This window comes from Labeo rohita, chromosome 25, assembly GCF_022985175.1.
Source record: "Labeo rohita strain BAU-BD-2019 chromosome 25, IGBB_LRoh.1.0, whole genome shotgun sequence".
NCBI classification, from domain to species: Eukaryota; Metazoa; Chordata; class Actinopteri; order Cypriniformes; family Cyprinidae; genus Labeo; species Labeo rohita.
This window is the reverse complement of record NC_066893.1, coordinates 26,443,100-26,467,164: the sequence shown is the minus strand read 5'-3', so window position 1 is coordinate 26,467,164 and position 24,065 is coordinate 26,443,100. Positions and strand designations below refer to the sequence as shown.

At 38.0% G+C, this 24,065-nt stretch overlaps 1 protein-coding gene across 1 annotated transcript in view; it reads right to left on the bottom strand.

The window, feature by feature from the left end:
• kcnq1.2 (potassium voltage-gated channel, KQT-like subfamily, member 1.2) overlaps positions 1-24,065 on the bottom strand; it is a 224,154-nt gene that overhangs the window by 64,959 nt on the left and 135,130 nt on the right. The window contains exons 16-19 of the mRNA XM_051100084.1: positions 19,130-19,205; positions 17,388-17,482; positions 17,221-17,261; positions 558-619 (exon numbers count right to left, since the gene is read on the bottom strand). Coding sequence (XP_050956041.1) covers positions 558-619; positions 17,221-17,261; positions 17,388-17,482; positions 19,130-19,205 — 274 coding nt within the window. The remainder of the gene's footprint in view (positions 1-557; positions 620-17,220; positions 17,262-17,387; positions 17,483-19,129; positions 19,206-24,065) is intronic.

Sequence of the window (24,065 nt, the reverse complement as noted above, 5' to 3'; positions counted from 1 at the left end):
TAATTATATTAAGTAGGTAAGCATTTAAATATACAAATACAGAATGACTCAATATATCATATTGATTAACTTAGTCTTTTTGTGCTGCATAATAAGCCTTATATTTGGGTCGTGATCGTTCTGGCTGGGTTTATTTTGTGATAAAGACTATTCATGATCTCCTGTAACAACAACGGTGAGACTCACATCAGATACGCATTTGCTGGAAAAAACACTCCAGCACGTCTGCTGAGATTCATTTGACAGATTCGCCGTCACATTATCTCTGAAAATCCTGAAATCTCACTCACAATCACAGACTTCCTCCACAACACACAACAAACTGAAGGCAAGCACACGTGTCCTCTGTCTGCGCTGGACGAGCAGATCGCAACTACATGATTTCGCTTTCAACCAGACGACTCGGATACCATCAGAGTCAGAGAGAAAGACGCTTATTGTCTATGACGTGAACTATCAGCACTCTCTTTGTCAATAAAGAAATGAGTTGACATGAACAACGTTTAGAGAAAGCCACATTTTGGTGACAATTTCAAGCTAAAAAGTCTTTATTGTACCTTATCTTCCAGTCGGATGAGCCGCGCTCCCACCGTATAATATTCCTTATCCACACCTTTCTCTAAAAACACAAGACGAGGAAGACAGAGACATAATACGACAGTTAGAAATAAATATTTTCTGTACGCAAAAGTCAAAAGCTGATGTTGTTTTATTGAAATACCCTGGTCATATATAAGTGTTTCCCTGCCAGAACAATACACTTTATATGAGACAAAACTTCAATATTTATCTCAAATATCAATTTTAAAATGTTATGCAGTCTTGTCCTATCACAATTGGCTTTTTCAACTTATTTTCTATTTTCCATCCTCATACATAAGCAATTTTTGCTACTGTATCTTTAAGACTTTAATATCTACAGCTGAGGTCAAAAGTTTACATACACCTTGCAGAATCTGCAAAATGTTATTATTTTACCAAAACAAAAGGGATCAAACTAAATGCATGTTGTTTTTTATTACTGACCTGAATAAGATATTTCACATAGAAGATGTTTACATATAGTCCACAAGGAAAATAAAAATAGAATTTACAAAAATGACCCTGTTCATAAGTTTACATATGCTTGATTCTTAATAATGTGTTGTTACCTGAATGAACCACATCTGTGTTTTTTTTTTTTTTTTTTTTTTTTGTGAGTCCCTTGTTTGTCCTGAACTGCTTGCTGTTCTTCAAAAAAATCCTTCATGTCCCACAATTTCTTTGGTTTTTCAGCATTTTTGTGTAATTCGAAGTTTTTCTCTTCACCAAACATTTGTAACGCGCCTCACTTCCAGTAATCACAAAGAGCTCTTTGCTTTCTTGCTTTTGATAAAAACAAAGTCTCAGCTTTCAAATCATGTACATTCAATCACGAAATACAAACACTGAATGGCGTTGATGCTTTTAAATATGACGTGATAGATTGCTATTGCACCTCAGTACAAGTAGCAGCACAGAGCACGAGTCTCTTCCAGTTTAATACGTTTTTGCGCAAAATACACATAAATCTACATCACTGAAAGATACTGTATGGCTTATCAACATGTATCATGTCTAACGTAATCGCTCAGTCAGTGTTTTAATTGCGGAAAGATTCCAATAAAATAGATTATGAACAGTATGACTTAACGTAACATTCACTTCAGAAAAGTTATCTGCTGTTCAGAGTTTATTAGTTAGCTATAAAACAACACTGAAGAGGAGCTTTTTCACTTATAATTATACATGTATGTTTGAACAAATTTGGCATTAAGGAGGTGGTTCCCAAACTTTTTCTGCCGGGCCCCCCCTTTTGCAGAATAAAAAAAATTAATGCCCCACCCCAGCATTTACACATAAACATAAACACAACTTCAGAAGGATTATTTGAAACGTAATAATTAAAATTCAGTGTGTGACAACTTACTGGAAAAAAAAAAAACTAACAAGAACTAGTCACTTTTAGAGTAGAAACATTAAAAGTAAAGCATGCAGCTTTACTATGTACTATTTTTCTACTATGTAACAGTGTAGCAAAGGGCTAGCTGAATGTTTAGGGCTAGTAAGTTATCGTAGCGAGCAGGGGGTGTCGGTCAGAACACTCAGAAGTCAGAAGCTAAATACAACCAACTTTATTGATCATAAGATGAGATGATCAACGATAGTGAGAGGAGACAGCCTTTACATAAACTTGAAATGTTGTCTAGATGGCAGGATATGCGAGGATGAGCTGGGTTACTGTGAGAGAGGTTTGGGTACTGAAGTCAATGAGCTCTTGGTATCACTCAGATGAAATAAACTTCCTTAGCTCTGTTCAGTCTCTGAATGCCAGCAGCCGAGCACATTGAGAAGGTGAGGCTGAATCATGGGCGAGTCATGTATATTTCCCAGCAGGATTCAACCTTGCAGGCTGTCAGATATACAATCGTTACCGCAGTTGGTCAAACACGATAGACTGGACGATTATCCGTGTACAGAAGTTGACTGTATGATTGTAGATATGCAGGGCAGGTGCGTACAGGGTTTGTGGATACGTGTGGTGGATACGTGTGGTTTATCTGCAATAGAGAACACAGGACCCAACATCAGAACTTAACATAATAAACTAACATCATTGACAACCCTTATAGGCTGCTCCCCTCAAACTGAAATACAACAGTATACACTGAATATAACATCATATTTGTTGACGTCTACAGAATCAAGAACAACGGTGCAAACATTATCACTCAAACTGCACTCGTAGATACATCAGACGCAGCACATACGCGTACCATTATCCCGTAGCATAGCTCGTTCGGAAACTGCGTCACAATTAACAAACAACTATAATCCGAACGACAGGATAAAGTGATCGTAACTCACATGTATAGGACGCACACGTCACAAAAATACAGTCGAGCGGAGGCTGAAAGATGATAATGAACGTCTCTGATGCTCATTATGCAGAGAGTCCGGTCGCCACCGGCTACCAATACAGACTATCAGCTCCGTATATGCATGTCAGCTCGGAGCGGCTGCTACGTTATGTGCGTCTTTCATAATCAAAGTCAATGCATCAGCGCTCAGTCTTTATCGCCTTTTGCACAGCCGCCCCCAAATTGCTTGCAATTTGCTCTTGTAAAGGCGAATTCTTAATCTGGAGACGATGGGCGTATCTCATCCTCCTCCACATCTGGTATGACTGGAAGAGCAATAAGCCGAGCAACGGGCCGAGTGTAGACTTTGTCCTTAATTTGTACATCGACTGATCGGACATGCCCATCCACACTTGGATGTACTTTAACCACTCTGCCAACGGGCCAGAGTGCCCGCAGAAACTGTGGGTCCATCAGCAAGACCACTGAACCTACTGTCAGATCAGCTGGTGCACCGTGCCACTTTTGCCGACACTGAAGAGCTGGCAGGTAGCACCTAATGAATCTCGCCCAGAAGTGATCTGCTAGGACTTGGCAGTGCCGCCATCTTCGCCAGCTCAGTCCCTCACTCTTAGGGTACACCACTGGAGGGAGCGCTCCATCCAGCCGCCCCATCAAGAGGACATTTGGAGTTACAGCATCCAAGTCGGCAACACTGGAGGAGGAGTAACCCAGTGGTTTTGAATTCAGTATCGACTCAACCTCCAGCAGAACTGTATGCAATACTTCTTCAGAGACAGATTGGACTCCGATGACAGTGTACAGCGCTGTCTTAACAGTCTCCCACATTCCCCCGAAGTGGGGAGCGGCAGGGGGATTAAAGTGGAAATCAATCTTCTGCTTGGCTAGGAGTTGTTTGAGGTCTGAGGACATGCTGTTGAACCATTCACTGAGCTCTTTCTCACCTCCTCTAAAGTTCGTACCCTGGTCCGAATAGAGCTCTGCTGGACTCCCCCGGCGGGCAACGAACCGTCTGAGGCTCATCAAGAAAGAGTCAGAATCCATAGCATGCAGGATATCCAGGTGCACCGCTCGAGTAGTAAGACATTTATAGATGATGTCCCATCTTTTCTCTGAGCGCCGTCCTAGCTTCACTGAAAGGGTCCGAAGCAATCGACACCGGTGGAGTAGAAGGCCGGCTTGTACAGGCGGAGACGAGCCACGGGTAGATCTGCCATCTTTGGGATCGACGGCTTAGATCTCCATCGCCGGCACTCCTGACAACGATGTTGCACCCTCCGTATGGCCTCCCTTCCACGGAGGATCCAAAAGGTCCGACGCATCTCGGCGAATACGCGTTCAGGGCCCGGGTGACAGAGGTGAGCATCATAGTCCTGGATAAGGAGTTTTGTCGCGGGATGCAAGGGGTCCAGGACAATTGGATGCTTGAAGGCAGGGTCTAACCATTCTGCACGTCGGAGCCTTCCTCCTACTCGTATAATTCCCTCGTCAGAGTCCAGCTCCGGGGACAGGGTAAGGAGACGACTACTACGAAGTACAGCCTTTCCGGCTTTAAGATGACGCAACTCTTCTGCAAAGCATTCAGATTGGACTCTCTGAAAGATTGTCTCCGCCTGCCGATAGTCCTCCGCAGTCAAGGGCTCATCTCGGCCTGCCGCCCCATGCCTCTCCTGTGCTACTGTCTCAACCATACTCTTCCAGGATGGGTATGGCTGCCCTCCATGAGCTACCTGTCTGTCTCGCTCGTGACATCACTCCACATGAAGCCATCTTCTTGTACTCTGTGGTATCCTGCTCTGGGTTTGCTCCAGGTGGGGATGGCCACTCAGCAGATCCCTTGAGGAGGAAAGATGGGCCTCGGCTCCAGCGATTAGGTAGGGCTAAGTCTGCCAAGGTCTTCCCACGAGTAACATCATCTGCTGGGTTCTGTGCGGAGTCAACATAGCGCCAGGTACTCTCTGCCGTAAGCTCCTGGATCTCCGCTACACAAGTGCCCATGAAGACCTTGAAGCGGCATGACTCAGACTGCAACCAGGTTAACACTGTTGTCGAGTCACTCCAAAGGATTGTCCTGTCTGTCTTTACAGTCAGCTCTCTTTCAATCGTCTTGGCCAACTGAGCAGCAGTCAGCGCACCTCAAAGCTCAAGGCGGGGAATGGAATGTTGCCGCCGGGGGGCTACCCTGTACCTAGCTGCCAGAAATGCTAGGTAGACTCGTCCCTGGACATCTTCGGTTCTGAGGTAGGCGACTGAGCCATAAACCCGTTCGGAGGCATCGCTGAAGACGTGGATTTGTCTGGACACAACCATCTGTTCAGTAAGGGCTGGAGCATAGGGTCAGGGTACGGAGATACGTGGTAGCAAGTGTAACTCGGATTCCCATTCCATCCATGCCTTCTGCAGGTCTTGAGGGATACACGGGTCATCCCAGTCCCGAGGTTTGTCCCACATGCTCTGGACAATAAGCCGGGCACGCGTTGTGAACAGTGCAATGAATCCCAAGGGATCATATTGTCGGGCCATCACCTTATATACATTCCTCAACGTCAGTGCCCCATATGCCAGAGGCCGACTCATGTAGCTTAAGGTGTCTGATCCCCAGTGCCAGCTGAGACCGAGGGCTGGTTCTGACAGACCAGGTTCATGATGAGAAAGCCATCTCTCCATGCTGTCGGATCTCGCCTCTGCAGGTAGATGTCTGAGTACATCTGGTATATTGCAGGCCCACTGTCTGAGCTCAAACCCTCCTGAAGCTAGTACTACCAGGAGCCGGTCCACCAGTTCCTCTGGAGGCAGTTATCCACATAAAAACAGCACTCCACCGAATGCTGGATTCCTGCTCCTGGCCTGCCATGCTCTCTCGCATGCCTCTGGAGGGCAAAGGTGGCACAGCACGGTGAGCACGCAGTGCCAAAGGGTTGGACCTGCCACTGGAAGACATCAGGTGGGGTTTCACGCTTCATGTCCCTCCATATGAACCTGAGGAGCGGCTGGTCCTCTGGTAAGAGCCGAACCTGGTGGAACATGCCTCTGATGTCCCCACTGACTGCCACCGCATGTTCCCTGAAACGCAATAAAACTCCCAGAAGAGAGGCCCCCAGTGTTGGACCCGGAAGGAGGGAGTCACTGAGGCTTCGACCTTGAAATTGGGAAGAGTTGAAGACTAGACGACTCTTCCCGTTATGACTCACCAAGTGGTGCGGTATGTACCATGACTCATCGGTGGCTGAGGCTTCGCTGGGGTCAATCCTCCTCACCGCTCCGGCTTCCACCAACTTCCGAATCGCTGCACAGTACTCATCAGCTCGTAGAGGGTCTCAGGCCAAGCGTCTCTCTAGACTCCTTAGGCTGGGTAGGACTGCTTCCATGGGAGCTCTGAGTGGGGGTACTCCTTGCTTCAGCAGCAGGGGCGTGGCATATCTAAGGATGCCTGCAACTTGTACCCGCCTCGTTCTGGCCTCCAGAAGCTCCAGCGCTTCTTTATCCTGCTTCGACCGCACTGCCAGTTTACTACTCTGATATGGTAGGACGTCCATCTTCCAGAGCTTCTCCACGTTTGGCATCAGCTCGGTCAGCTGAGATGAGACACTTGTGAAGAGACACTGCTGGATGCTGGGGCCCCACTGGGTAAAATGCACAGGTCCTTGAAGTGTCCATCCCAGCCTTGTGCGAATGGCCGCTGGTCCTCCAGGAGGTCCCAGTCTCACCGGTTCGACCGGGAGATCAGCCAGGTGCATGTACCTCCTCTGCCAGGTGCTTGTAAGACTGGCGATAGGGTAGGAGTGGTCTGCTAGGCCCAAACGTTGTGAGGTGAAGGCCTCTGCTATCCTGAAAATTCTCTTGGGATTAGCTGGGGATGAAATTTTGAATGAGACAGTGGCTCCCTTCAAAGTTTGCACTTCCTGTCGAATCGTGCGGAGAGCGAGATCCTCAGGCTTCTTATGCAGGCCCAGTTTCTCAACTGCCTCGGGGAGGAGCATCGTTCGCTCTGATCCATCATCCAAGATTGCATAAGTGTCTAGTGTCTTGTCCCTGTTTCGCAGGAGAACTCTGACGACTTTTAACAGAACACGAGAATGGGACGATGGTCTGTCTAGGTAGAGAACTTCCGTGCTGGGGCTTTCCAGACAGCATTCAGCTTGCAGTTGCTCAGCCTTGGGTCGTGCATTAACATCATGCAGTACTCTTAGATGCTTCCCTTGGCACACATCACAGAGCTTCTTGAGATCACATTGAGCTGCCTGATTTGCTCTCCTGCATCTCTAGCACCTTTTGTTGACCTTAATCCACTCTATGACCTCCTCTCGGGTGAGTTTCTGAATAGCAGGACACTTATTGAGAAAGTGCTCTGTACCCTCGCAATACGGACAGTATGGCTTCACTCTGCCTTTCCGTCTCTGTGTGGATGAACTCTGACCTCCTTGGCTGACTCCTTGGGTCGATGTAGAGCTCTCTGCTCCATGTAGAACCATAGCTATGGGCTTGCCGCGTTGCTTCTCAGCTCGGTAGCCAGGCTGCCCTGAGGTGCGGATGTCTGCCTGGTTATCATAACCTTGGCACCATGACTCATAACGAAGCCATTCTGACAGGTCAATTAGTGTATGAGTGTGGCCAGGACGGTGGAACATTTAACGTCTGAAGTTTGCTCTCATTTCGATTGGGAGCTTAGTGAGGAGACGGGCCACATGCGAGCCGCATTTCAGCTCGACCTCTCCATCTGGACCTAGCGTCTGTAGCATACCTACAAGTGACTGTACGTGCAGAGAGAATCTCTCAAAGGCTGCTAAATCTCCTCTCTTAATCTCAGGCGAATCCATCACTGCAGCAATCCGCTTCAAGGCTACATGGTGCGGCTGGCCAAACTTCTCGGTCAAGGCCGCCATAGTGTCTGTGTATGGCCTAGGTGAGTTAATAAAAGAGTCGGCAATGAGACAGGCATCTTCAAGTTTCACGTGATCCACCAGAATCTGATACTTGAAAAGCTCTGGAGCATCCACAGGTAGCAGGTTCGACAGCGCTAGTTTCAGCCGAGAGAACTCCATTGGGATCGTTACGGACAAACAAAGGAATTTTCGGCGCAGGCCCCGATACTCTCCTCCTCCCTGAGTCACAGATACTGGTGAAAACTGTCTGTCTCGGGCGGGCTGTGGTCGATTTATATTAGACGTAGCTGAGTGCTGGGTTAAGGACCCCACATCTGTGTGATACGTTCTGGGCTGCGAACGTGAGATGGGGGAACAAAGTGTTGGCCTCGCGGTTGGGGACCCCTCATCCTGTTCAGGACCTCGTCTAGGCTGAGGGGGTTCAGGTTTCGAGGGGTTGAATGTGGACAAGTGTGGGCAGTGATGCTGGATGTCATACTGTCCCTCATGAGTTGTAACTCGCTCATCATTCGGTTTATGACGATGACCACTCGCTGCTCCTCAACGACTGCTGACTTTGGAGGGTAGTTGGAGGAAGGCCACGGTGGGGGGGGAAGTTCCACTTCAGCCTCCTCCACCTCTGGCACTAATGAATCTTCTGGTAATAGAAGGGGTGGCATCGGCCAATGATCTAAGACCTGATCATGCTGCACTGCTCCTTCCACTCTGGCTGAGGCTGGTAGCTCAAGCGATTCCCTTCTAGTGTCATAAAGTGAGGCGGAACTGTACTGCATGCTGTCACTTTGTGACCAGCTTGGCTCGGCTCCCTCTCCAGTAAAGGGCATTGGGGTATGACGCCAGCCTAGGCTTGTGTCATTATAGCTCTCCTCAAAACTTGGTAAATAATCGTCATGTGCTTCGATGGGTGTACCCCACTTCACATGAGGCTGCGAGCCAAGATCTTCCTCTCTAGGCGGGAGTGGTGTTGTGCTGGCACGTGATGGGCCACGGACCTTCGGTCGCACTGCACTGACCTCATAATCCTTTAAATAGGATGGCTGTCGCAACTGACGTTTGGGCCGAGTGGAGGGGGCCCACGATGCTTCATCACTCTGTTGCATGCTCCCAGCACTACTACGATCCGGCTCGAAGGACCACTTTTATGTAGCAAAGGGCTAGCTGAATGTTTAGGGCTAGTAAGTTATCGTAGCGAGCAGGGGGTGTCGGTCAGAACACTCAGAAGTCAGAAGCTAGGATCAATACAACCAACTTTATTGATCATAAGATGAGATGATTAATGGTAGTGAGAGAAGACAGCCTTTACATAAATAAACTTAAGATGTTGTCTAGATGGCAGGATATGTGAGGATGAGCTGGGTTTCTGTGAGAGAGGTTTGGGGTACTGAAGTCAATGAGAGCTCTTGGTATCACTCAGATGAAATAAACTTCCTTAGCTCTGTTCAGTCTCTGAATGCCAGCAGCCGAGCACATTGGGAAGGTGAGGCTGAATCATGGGCGAGACATATATATTTCCCAGCAGCAATCAAACGTGCAGGCTGTCAGATATACAGTTGTTACCGCAGTTGGTTTAATCACGATAGACTGGATGATTATCAGCGTACAGAAGTTGACTGTATAATTGTAGATATGCAGAGCATATGCATACAGGGTTTGTGGATACGTGTGGTGTATACGTGTGGTTTATCTGCAATAGAGAACACGGGACCCAACATCAGAACTTAACATAATAAACTAACATCATTGACAACCCTTATAGGCTGCTCCCCTCAAACTGAAATACAACAGTATACACTGAATATAACATCATATTTGTTGACGTCTACAGAATCAAGAACAACGGTGCAAACATTATCACTCAAACTGCACTCGTAGATACATCAGACGCAGCACATACGCGTACCATTATCCCGTAGCATAGCTCGTTCGGAAACTGCGTCACAATTAACAAACAACTATAATCCGAGCGACAGGATAAAGTGATCGTAACTCACATGTATAGGACGCACACGTCACAAAAGTACAGTCGAGCGGAGGCTGAAAGATGATAATGAACGTCTCTGATACTCATTATGCAGAGAGTCCGGTCGCCACTGGCTACCAATACAGACTATCAGCTCCGTATATGCACGTCAGCTCGGAGCGGCCGCTACGTTATGTGCGTCTTTCATAATCAAAGTCAATGCGGCAGCGCTCAGTCTTTATCGCCTTTTGCACAAACAGCATTAATTGTTTTTTACAGATTTAATATTTTCTCATATTTTCTTCTCTTTGTTGCGTCATTCATTCATAATTTTACTACTATGCGTCATTCATTCATAATCTGACAGTCTGTCAGAGATAGATGGATAGATAGACAGATAGATTAGATTAGATCTAGCATGATCAGCATTTTACTAGCATGTTGCTAACATGTTTACCATTTTATTAACATTATATGCAAGTTACTAGCATGTTGCTAGCATGTTTCTAACATGATTAGCAAGTTGCTAGCATGTTTCTAGTATGATTAACAAGTTGCTAGCACGTTTCTAACATAATTAGCAAGTTGCTAGCATGTTTCTAGCATGATTAGCAAGTTGCTAGCATGTTTCTAGCATGAGTTTCAAAGTTGCTAACATGTTTCTAACATGATTAGCAAGTTGTTAGCATGTTGCTAGCATGTTTCTAACATGATTAGCAAGTTGCTAGCATGTTTCTAGCATGATTAACAAAGTTGCTAGCATGTTTCTAACATGATTAGCAAGTTTCTAGCATGTTTCTAGCATGATTAGCAAGTTGTTAACATGTTGCTAACATGATTAACAAATTGCTAGCATGTTTCTAGCATGATTTTCAAAGTTGCTAACATGTTTCTAACATGATTAGCAAGTTGTTAGCATGTTGCTAGCATGTTTCTAACATGATAAGCAAGTTGTTAGCATGTTTCTAGCATGATTAACAAAGTTGCTAGCATGTTTCTAACATGATTAGCAAGTTGTTAGCATGTTTCTAACATGATTAGCAAGTTGTTAGCATGTTTCTAGCATGATTAACAAAGTTGCTAGCATGTTTCTAACATGATTAGCAAGTTGTTAGCATGTTTCTAACATGATTAGCAAGTTGTTAGCATGTTTCTAGCATTATTAGCAAGTTGTTAGCATGTTGCTAACATGATTAGCAAGTTGCTAGCATGTTTCTAGTATGATCTGCAAAGTTGCTAGCATGTTTCTAGTATGATTAGCAAGTTGCTTGCATATTTCTAGCATGATTAGAAAGTTGCTAACATGTTTTTAACCTGATTTGCAAGTTGATAGCATGTTTTTAACCTGATTTGCAAGTTGATAGCATGTTTCTAACATGATTAGCAAGTTTCTAGCATGTTTCTAGTATGATTAGCAAGTTGTTAGCATGTTGCTAACATGATTAGCAAATTGCTAGCATGTTTCTAGGATGATTTGCAAAGTTGCTAACATGTTTTTAGCATGATTAGCAAGTTGCTAGCATGCTTCTAGCATGATTTTCAAAGTTGGTAACATGTTTCTAACATGATTAGCAAGTTGTTAGCATGTTGCTAACATGTTTCTAACATGATAAGCAAGTTGTTAGCATGTTGCTAGCATGTTTCTAACATGATAAGCAAGTTGTTAGCATGTTTCTAGCATGATTAACAAAGTTGCTAGCATGTTTCTAACATGATTAGCAAGTTGTTAGCATGTTGCTAGCATGTTTCTAACATGATTACCAAGTTGTTAGCATGTTTCTAGCATTATTAGCAAGTTGTTAGCATGTTGCTAACATGATTAGCAAGTTGCTAACATGTTTCTAGTATGATCTGCAAAGTTGCTAACATGTTTTTAGCATGATTATTAAGTTGCTAGCATGTTTCTAGCATGATTAGCATGTTGCTAGCATGATTAGCAAGTTGCTAGCATGTTTCTAGTATGATTAGCAAGTTACTAGCATATTTCTAGCATGATTAGAAAGTTGCTAACATGTTTTTAACCTGATTTGCAAGTTGCTAGCATGATTACCAAAGTTGTTAGCATGTTTCTAACATGATTAGCAAGTTGTTAACATGTTGCTAGCATGTTTTTAACCTGATTTGCAAGTTGATAGCATGTTTCTAGCATGATTAACAAGTTACTAGCATGTTTCTAGCATGATTAACAAAGTTGCTAGCATGTTTCTAACATGATTAGCAAGTTTCCAGCATGTTTAGCAAGTTGTTAACATGTTGCTAGCATGACTAGCAAGTTGCTAGCATGTTTCTAGTATGATTTGCAAAGTTACTAGCATGTTTCTAGCATTATTAGCAAGTTGCTAGCAGATTTTCTCATATTTTCTTCTCTTTGTTTGTAGTTGCGATCTTTGAAGTAGATTCATCATCTACTTTACGTTTATCTGGCACTTGTTGTCTTTTCAAAAACTTGGCCATGCTTACAGCAGAACTACTATGCGTCATTCATTCATAATTTTACTCGGCTAATGGCAATTCTCACTTCTGATATCAGTTGCACCATCTAGTAGTCTGGTATTTTACATCAAAAACCGCTACAACTGATAAGAGACAGCCGCAGCTGGTACTGCGAGTCATCTTGAGGTAAAAAAAATATGATGAAATTTATATTTTGTGTTAAATTATTTACATATGTGGCAAGTAGCCGCATAATAAGCAAGATAATTTCACAGTGAGGTCTTGTATCACCCTGAAAATGTTCCTTTTTACATAAAAATCTAGGGATGTACCGAAATGAAAATTCTTGGCTGAAACTGAAACTGCTTTGTAATAATTATTTATTATTTTATTAATTAATATAGTCATTTTGTAAGTCTTTCTAATTTAACTCAATAATATTAATGATACTGAATAAAAAACGTTTACAGAAAGTAACAATAAAATTGGACAGAAGATATATGAATATTAAATCTCAATATATTATTTTATTCAGTTCTATGAAACAGAATCAGATATAACTTTTTTTGACTAATTATCAAAATAATGTATAGTCCTACAAAACTATTATTATCAGAGCATGTGAGCAGAGTGTACCGTCACGAGAGGGTAGCGTCATTTTACCAGCGTTGTCCAGTACAGCGGTACTACAGTAAGTTACAGCACAGTATGCAACACTATTGCAAACAGTAACAAGTATACATAGAAATTTTCTGTCTGTGCGTTATTTGACCGGACTTTGTATTTCCGTTGAGCATAAGCAGTACACGAGTGGAGCATTCATATGGGCCGTAACCAACTCAACGGAGCAACTCTTTTTAAACATTTTAAAAAGTTTAATGGTTTTCAGTCTGAAATAGTTTGAAGTCTAAAGTAGTTTTAAAAGGTTAAAGTTTGAATGTTTTGAAGGCAATACAGTCTGTCAGAGATCAGCATGATACTAGCATGATTAGCAAGTCGCTAGCATGTTTCTAACGTAATTAGCAAGTTGCTAGCATGTTTCTAACATGATTAGCAAGTTGCTAGCATGTTTCTAGCATGATTAGTAAGTTGCTAACATGTTTCTATCATGATTAGCAAGTTGCTACCATGTTTCTTGCGTGATTAGTAAGTTGCTAGCATGTTTCTAGTATGATTAGCAAGTTGTTAGCATGTTTCTAGCATGATTTGCAATTTGCTAGCATGTTTCTAACATGATTAGTAAGTTGTTAGTATGTTTCTAGCATGATTAACAAGTTGCTAGCATGTTTCTAACATGATTTGCAAGTTGCTAGCATGCTTCTAGTATGATTAGCAAAGTTGCTAGCATGTTTCTAGCATGTTTACCGTTTTATTAACATGATTTGCCTGTTACTAGCATGTGGCTAGCATGTTTCTAGCATGATTAGCAAGTTGTTAGCATGTTTCTAACATAATTAGCAAAGTTGCTAGCATGTTTCTAGCATGATTAGCAAGTTGCTAACATGTTTCTAGCATGATTAGTAAGTTGCTAGCATGTTTCTAGCATGATTAGCAAAGTTGGTAACATTTCTAGCATGATTAGCAAGTTGTTACCATGTTGCTAGCATGATTTGCAAGTTGCTAGCATGTTTCTAGCATTATTAGCAAGTTGCTAGCATGTTTCTAACATAATTAACAAGTTGCTAGCATGTTTCTAACATGATTAGCATTAATGTTTCAAGTTGATTAGCAAGTTGCTAACATGTTTCTAGCATGATTAGCAAGTTGTTACCATGTTGATAGCATGATTTGCAAGTTGCTAGCATGTTTCTAGCATTATTAGCAAGTTGCTAGCATGTTTCTAACATAATTAGCAAGTTGCTAGCATGTTTCTAGCATGATTAGCAAAGTTGCTAGCATGTTTCTAGCATGATTAGCAAGTTGCTAACATGTTTCTAGCATGATTTGCAAGTTGCTAGCATGTTTCCAGCATGATTAGCCAGTTACTAGCATGATTCTGGTTGCTAGCCATAGATAGTTAGATGAGTTTGAATGAGTTTAAATGGCTTGTTTGAGTCTCAAGGGATTCTGGGAATTTTGACAGTTGGAGTTTAAATAGTTTTGGCTCATTTGAACATTCTGTCAATGTAAGTCTATGGGATTTTTCCCAATTTTAATCGCCATAAATAAGTCTGATCGGTTAGAAAAGATACAGCAACTCAGTCAGATCAGTCTGAAGATCTGGGCTGAGTTTGGAGTTTGTACCGTTAAAGCTCTAGGACGAGTTAGAGTCAGAAATTTTAGTCTCAGAAGAATAACAATCATAACTGGAAGTTTAAATAGCATTTCAGTAAGTTGGCTTTCTCAAGCACTGGCACAAATGGGACCACTTACAGTTTTAAAACGCACATTCTCAAAACATTGTCGCAAATGTGACCGTTTTGGTAGCAGTCTAGAGCCCTACAACTGATAGGGGTCTCTGTGTAGTTAACAGGATTGGTTAGGACAGATTTTTTTCCTTCAGAAAATCAAACTATCGGTATCGGCATTGGTATCAGCCGATATCATTCTGAATAAATTTAATATCGGTGCATCTCTAATTTGAACCCTTCCAGTAACGACTGTATGATTTTGATATTCATCTTTTCACACTGAGGACAACTGAGGGACTCATATGCAACTATTACAGAAGGTTCAAACACTCACTGATGCTCCAGAAAGAAAAACAATGCATTAAGAGGCGGGGGTGAAAACTTTTGAACAGAATGGAAATGAGTACATTTTTCTTATTTTCCCTAAATATCTTTTTTCATTTAGTACTGCCCTTCAGAAGCTACAGAAGATACTTACATGTTTCCCAGAAGACAAAATAAGTTCAATTTATCTTCTTCAAATTTCAAAAGTTTTCGCCCCCCAGCTCTTAATGCTTAATGTTTCCTTCTGGAGCATCAGTGAGTGTTTGACCCTTCTGTAATAGTTGCATATGGGTCGCTCAGTTGACGTCAATGTGAAAAGATGACCTCAAAATAATACAGTCGTTGGAAAAGGTTCAAATACAGAAAATGCTGAAAAAACACAGAATTTGTGGGACCTGAAGGATTTTTCTGAAGAACAGCAGCAGTTTAACTGTTCAGGACTCATGAACAATTATCACTAAACAAAACACAGCTGTGGATCATTCAGGTAACAACACAGTATTAAGAATCAAGCGCATGTAAACTTTTGAAAAGGGTCATTTGTATAAATTCAACTATTTTCTCTTGTGGACTATATGTAAACATCTTTTATGTGAAATATCTTATTCAGGTCAGTACTAAATAAGCATGCATTTTGTATGATCCCTCTCATTTTGGTAAAATAATTAACATTTTGCAGATTTTGCAAACTTTTGACCTCAACTGTAAATGACCTCTCATTGGTATCTAACATACGCATAAATTATCTTCAAAGTGGGTAAAGTATGCTGCATATTGAAATATAATGTTTGTTTGTTTTTTGTAAAAAAACAACACATAATTAAAGGAGAAGTCCACTTTCAAAACTACAATTTCCAAATAATTTACTCACCCCCTTGTCATCCAAGATGTTCATGTCTTTCTGTCTTCAGTCATAAAGAAATTATGGTTTTTGAGAAAAACATTTCAGGATTTTTCTTCATATAATGGACTTCATTGGTGTCCTGATTTTGAACTTCCAAAATATAGTTTAAATGCAGCTTCAAAGGCTCTAAACGATCCCAGCCGAGGAAGAAGAGTCTTATCTAGCAAAACGATCGCTCATTTTTTTCGGAAAATAAAAATTTGTATCCTTTTCAAGCACAAAAGCTTGTGTAGCACAGGCTCTCGGATGCACGTCCACAAGTCGTTCTTGAACGATTCGTTCATTTTGAACGAATCTTTAATGTGACTCATGAAGAACGAGTTGTCTCGCAGAATGATTCGTTCAGTTGCGCAGGCACAACATCCTATTAGGTTCTGTACTGGAATTAGTTCACCTGTTTCGAGTCTTCTGGTTTTTTGAGTCTATCGTTCATCTTATAGGGCTGTCACGTGATGCTGATTTTGCTAAAATGAATGAAATGACTCGAAAAAAGATTCGTTCACTTTGCTGAACGAGACTCAAAGATCCGAGTCGGTAAAATGATCCGAACTTCCCATCACTACTACGAATCATGTCTAAGTTTATCATCTGTGTACTCCAGCTAAAAAAGGTTGAGTATGTTGAAAATCTCCATCTTATTTAATCCTACAACTTCAGAATCGTCCGACATCGTTGTACCTTTTTGTTTGTAAACAGCGTTTGACTTACTTGCACTTTCTTAGTCTTTGCGCGTTCGCTTTGTAAACACTGGGTCTGTAGTTCCACCTATGTTCGGCGTGACCTTTTGACATGATTCAATAGTACGCAATGACATGTACGCGCATGCCAGAACCTGTGCTACACAAGCTTTTGTGCTTAAAAAGTACACCCCTTTTTTTTTTCCGAAAAAAATGACAGATCGTTTTGCTAGATACAACCCTTCTTCCTCGGCTGGGATCGTTTAGAGCCTTTGAAGCTGCATTTAAACTACATTTTGGAAGTTCAAAATCAGGGGCACCAGTGAAGTCCATTATATGAAGAAAAATCCTGAAATGTCTGACTGAAGACAGAAAGACATGAACATCTTGGATGACAAGGGGGTGAGTACATTATTTGTAAATTGTTTTGGAAATGGACTTCTCATTTAATGCTCACTTTTTCAGGTTTGGAGAAATTTATGGTATTTTTATTATTAAATTTATTATAATATTATTTATTTTCCTCCAAATTATTCTTTTTTGTATATTTTTATATAAAAAATAAGTACAGTTTTATTACAATAAAATTATACATAAATATGGGAGGATGCCTGGTATATTGTTAGACTGCCTACATTTTATTTAAAAAACAAACAAACAAACAAACAAAAAAAAACACAAGTATAATAGATCCTGTGAGTATCTCAGTATGATTTTGTGCTCATGTATTCACATATTCTCAATCTGTATTTAATGTGGGAACATTCAAAACCTCAGTTTTCCTTTACCTGGCAGGAACATTCCCGGTTTTCCCAAAGTGTGATCCAACCTGCGAGAGGAAAAACAGCAGGAAACTGTGAAATACACAGCGATTGTTTGGAAATCCCGCCCACGCCACTGGTTTTGTGGGAAGGAACAGGAATAAACTCTGAGGTGACGTCACATCGAGTCTCACCTTCTCTGCAGCTCTTTGATGCGGACCATCATGTTCAGGTGGCCCTGCGAATACTGCTCGATCACGTCCCGCACGTCGTATGGTTTCCTCGCTTGCTGCGGGACAGAGACGGCATCCATGAGAGCCATTGTCATCACAGACGACTATTTTTCCGGGTCCCTTGGGCCTTGAACTTCCACGCTTTGTTATTATAGCTCAGTTTAACTCAATAACAACAATAGCAGAAGTATGCAACGTGTCTCTGTTTTGACTGAGTGTTTACTTGTGTATATTTATTAATTTCGGTTCAGATTACTGTTTTTGAATTTCTTTTGGTTTGAAGTCGCTTTGGATAAAAATGTCTGCGAAATGCATAAATGTAAATGCAATAAAATGTTTTCACAATGTCTTTACTAATTGGGTGGTTTACAAGAACAAATTTATGTGTAAATTATTTATAAAACTATTCATATTCAAAGCGACGGTTTGCAGCAGCTTTATAACCGTTCAGACAGAAATTTGTTCTGCCCGTGTTTCATGAATAAGGTTCACTGATTGAAAGTATTAAAACTGAAGTAATTTTCTCCATAATTATATTGATTTTTTTTATTCATATTTAGTGTACATTTATAGTTTCAACATATTTATAGTTTTTGGGTCATTTACATAAATGAAAATACTTATGTGTGTGTGTGTGTTCTACAAAATGTCTACAAAATAATTTAAATGTATTATTTCTTGGGTAGTGAAAATAATTTAATATAATATTATATTAATAGGGAAACAGAAATAGTAAAATAATTAAATAAAAATTAATTAACATCTAATATAAATACACAATAATATATGATACATTACTATTATATTTATTATTATTACTGTCATTAATTTTATTTATTATTATCATATACAGTATTTTTATGAATAGAAACAGGAATAATATTAATTAAAAATTAAACACTAATCAAAATGACATGTTTTGTGTATCTATTAAAACACACACACACACACACACACACACACACACACACACACACATATATATATATATATATATATATAAATATAAATAAAATGATTAAAAACAAAAATATGTAATGTAATATATAATAAATATAAAATAAAATAATTAAAACAAAAATATGTAATGTAATAAATATAAGAAATGTGTTAAAATATTACATTTATATATAAATTTAATATTTATAAAATAATTATAATAATATTTAATATATATATATATATATATATATATATAATATTAATATATTAATAATTAAAATATTAAATTGATTAAATTTTGAATATATATACATATATAAAACAACAAATAATAGATATATATAAATTTTTAAATAAAAGAAAAACAAATAAAAAATATATAATTTAACAAATATATAATTTAAAAAAATATATAATTTAACAAATATAACAAATGTACAAAATGTGTTAAAATATTACATTTATATATAAATGTAATATTTAAAAAATATAAAATAATTAAAAATGCATATATATATAAATGTAATATTTAAAAAATATAAAATAATTAAAAATGCATATATATATATATATATATATATATATATATATAATATAAAAGAAATACATAATAAAATAATAATAAAAAATTTAATAAATATAAAAATGTATTAAATGTGTTAAAATATTACATTTATATATACATTTACTATTTCTAAAATATAAAATAGTTTAAAAATTACATATACCATTATTAATTCTGACATACAAAATAAAAATACCTGAAATTTTCGTCGAGCCACAAAGTACTGCATCCGCCTGATGACCTTGATGGCAGATCTGTGTGCGTGGGAAAGTCTGTGAAGAACAAAATAAACAAACACACACAGCGTCAGAAAACAGGCAGGCCCGCTGTAAATGTGTGTGTGTGTGTGTGTGTACGTGGCAGTAAAACCTGGCGACAACAACAACAGACGCACAACACACACACACACACAGATACTCTCTAAGGGAGGGCACTTGGGTTTTTTTGGTCCAAACACCCTGTTATTTCCAGCGTAATGCTGCCGTGCCAAAGTTTCTACCCAGAAATCCACACAGCGGCAACAGCCGTCATGTCAGGCTGCATTCACTGTAAACAGGCCTTAGTGGAAAAACAAAGCTCAGTTCTGCCACTAAAGACTAGATAAAAACATGCAGACAAGCAACTCAAACGCACGTCTGGAGTCGAATCAACTCAGCTCAAGAGCTCGTCTGGGCTGTTATCAGTGACCCGAACGATGACCTTTGACATCAAAGTCCTAGTAAATCCAAAACACAGTCTAACGAGAGCGTCTTAAAGGAACAGTTCATCCATAATGAGAAATTCTGACATCATTTATTCACACTCGTTGTTTTCACTTCATAAGCATTTATTTGCAATTCACACATAGAAGAAAGTCATACGGGTTTGGGCTCAGGAAATGATGAGAGCGTTTATTTTTGGGCGTACTGTCTCTTTAAGGACGTGTGTTAAGTGATGCTGAGTGTGGAGTGTGTGTGTGTTAAGTGGGCTGATCAGTGTGTGTTGGCCACTTCAATTGCTTTACATTCCAGCACACATACTTCAGACGGAGAACGGACTATGACACGAACGCACATGGCGCTTGTGAGTGGAGAAAACTTTCAAAAGAGGGTGTCACTTCCTCCTGATAACAACCAAACAAAGACATGCGTCACAAACACGTCATGAGACGTCATTCCAAACCCATCTCACTTCTGTAATGTGACATGCACATATACACACATGTACACATGTAGCTCTATTGTATATAATAGGAAAACAGTAAATAAAATACATAAAACAATAAAAATACATGTAAATACACATTAAAATGTAACATATATACATATATACAGAGGGTGTCACTTCATCCTGATGAATAAATAAATGAAGAGTTCATTTGCAAAAACAGATAACTCAATTAAATAATTTTCAATATTTAAAAAAAAAAAACAGAGAAATCTGTTTTTGCAAATAAACTCTTCAAATATAGTTAATGTTTATATATAGTTGCGTGTAAATAGAAATCGCAATAGAAGTGTAAAAAATACAAATAGCTGTGTACAACACTTAATGTAAATTAAAAAACATAAAATAGCTAAAAGTTAAAAAGAAATTAAAGTACTATTAAATTAATACACAGTACATTAATACACAATACTATGTATTATGTGCAATACCCACACCAAAAAATTATATAGAGATATTTTTAATATATATTGTGTTTATTATCACATATATAATTCTAGAATTACATAACACAGAGTTGTATATAATAGAAATAAAAAAAAAATTATAAATAGCTAATACAAATGAATAAAGTACATATATGAATACAAGTCAAGTTGATATATATGGAGGGCCAAATTAATATTTACATATTTATTTAAATAAATAAATAAATAAATATTTAAATATTAAAATAAATAAATAAATAAATAAATATTTAAATAAATAAAAAGTTAAATAAATAAATACATATTTAAATAAATAAATATTTCAACATTTATTTATGCTTTCAATAATTAAATGATGCATTTAACGATTTATTTATATATTTTAACATTTATTTAATCATTTAATTTTGAGTAATTTGGCCCTCCATAGATGTATGTATGTATGTATTGATAAGCAATATATTATAGAAACACTTGCATAAATATTATATTACTTATATTATATATATATAAATTATAGAAATAATTATATATTATTATTATTATAATAATATAAACAATACTTGCATACATTTTGTATATATATTTATAATATTTATGCAAGTATTTATATTATATATTGCTTATATATATAAGCAATATATATATATATATATATATATATAAAGTATATAAATAATAACAATAAATAAGCAATACATCATATAAATACATACAAAAATATTATATAGCTAATTATTTATTCTTTTTAATATATATATATATATATATATATATATATATAAATCAAATTTACATGATGGGCCCAAGTCTTTTTAAGTTGACATAATCTAGTTATGTATATATATATATATATGTATATATATATATATATGTATATATATATATATATATATATATATATATATATATATATATATATATATATATACATAACTAGATTATGTCAACTTAAAAAGACTTGGGCCCATCATATAAATTTGATTTTTATGTATATGGAAATATATAAAGTATAAAAATATTAATAATTAATATTAAGTACGCAATATATTATATAAATAACTACAAAAAATTACATAGCTAATTGTTTAAACAACAGGGTGTTTAAACAACAGAAATATTAACTATAATAAATAAGCAATATATTATTTAAAAAGATAAAAAAATAATACATAGTTAATATATCGCTATCTATCTACCTATCTATCTACCTATCTATCTATCTATATATATATATCTATATCTATCTATCTATGAATCTGTCTATCTATTTATCTATCTAGATAGATAGATAGATAGATAGATATATATATAGATAGATAGATAGATAGATAGATAGATAGATAGATAGATAGAAATAGACACACACACACAAATAAATAATTCTAATTAGATTTTTATGTCAACTTGAAAGGACTTGGGCCCGTCACACACACTCTGTGACATCTCTAAAGCCGTTCCCCGAGTGTCCAACAAAAGAGGCCGACGTGTTGATTCCTCTCAGCTTGAGTCTGTCGTGATAAAGCTCTCTTTGCTGTCACTGATCCACAAAACACAAATCACTTCCCTCTGCCGCGGCCTCCGGCGCTCCGTCCCTGTCCGCAAACACAGACGACGTCTTAATTAGAGGTGGGGACAGCCGGACAAAAGCTCCCAGCAGTCCCGGCGCAGACACAGACCGTAAAGCACACAGATCAAAGCGCCTTCAAACGCCCGCCGTCCTCCCCTCTCGCAGGAAATGCATGTGAACAATATGAAAACATCCATGCATGTGTGTGCGTGTGTGTGCGTCTCAGATCCCAACATGATTGGGAAAGAAAACACATGCCCTCAAAACATGAAACACATGCTGTTTAATCACGAACCTGCCTCCTCGCATTATAGCGGCACACGGACACATGCAGGATAACGCGCCTCGCGACACGCCGCGCACATGTTCACATTCGATTCTACACATGCAAAAGATTTCACACGATTACTGAACAACACAAATAACTATTGGCAAGCATCACGATTACTAGTGTTGGTAGTTGCTGATGTGACCAAACCTCAAGCTCGTCCTGCAGCGTTTGTGCTTAAATCATGTTCTTCTCCAAAGTTTCCAAACCCTTTTTTTAAAACAATGAATCACCATAACTTTTCCATGACCTTTCTAGTTGTTTACAGCATCATGTTGCTTGAATTAGTATTCTTGTAGCTAAAAGAGTAAAGAATGACACTATGCACAGGTTTGATTCTTTATATATAATTCACTTTAAGTTGCCAAATGCATAGATGTTGTAAGTTCAGAAAGATTCACAAATGAGTCATTCAAAACATTCTACGAACCAATTCTTAGAAAACAACTGACTCACACGAACAGTTCACTCACAAATCAAATATAATGATGGGTTTCCAAGTTTTATTCTACATGACAGCAAAATGTAGCCTGTGAAATATTTTACAGCAAAGATTTATATTCATTATAAACAGATTCATGATTTTTCTATTCACATTTATTTTTGACCCAAAACCATTTTTCCCAGCCCACAGTAAAATCTATGGAGGCCCGTTTCTGCCACTGAATAAAAAATAAAAATGGCAATTGCGACATGTTTTTTCTCGCAATTCTGAATTGTTTTCTCAGAATTGTGATATAAACTCGCAATTCTGAGAAATAAAGTCGTAATTCTGACAAACAGTCAGAGACTTAAACTTGTTTTATTTGACCAACATTTCTCATTTTAATTTTAATTTAAGTTGATGTGCTAAAATCAGGGTTATTGTAGTTAACTAAAACCAACCATTACAATAAATTGTCTAGTTGAAATGAAACAAAATATAACATTTATTTCAGCTTCTTGCCAAGGCAAAAGTTCTTATTTTATTATTTTTTCATATTCCTTATTTAGTTTCACTTGATGTTTTAAATAACTAATACTAAAATAAATAATAATAATAATAACAATAATAATAACTTCATATACATAAAAAAATACTAAAACTGACAAACACAACAAAGTTACCAAAACTGAAACTGATATTAAAACAAAAAAAATAAAAGCTAATTTAAAATATTAATAAAAACTCTTAGTAGTATCTCAACAATGATAAAATAACACCTAAATAGCAGACTAAAACTGAAACAAAAATAATTAAACAACACAGACATTTAAAAAACGAATAAAACAGACCAATGACCAAAACCAGTAAAACTTCAAATAAAATGAAAAAAAAAGAAATATATATATATATATATATATATATATATATACATAAAGTACATATATTAGAAAATATAACAACTATTTAAAATAAAAAACTATTAGAAAATCAAATATAGACATTAAAAAAACTGACAAAAACAATCAAAATCACAAAACTTAAAAAATAAATAAATAAAATAAAAACTTAAAAATAAATAAATAAAAACTTAATAATAAAATGTAATATAAACTATATATATAAAATTTAATATAGACATTTAGAAACTGACAAAAACACACAAAACCACCAAAA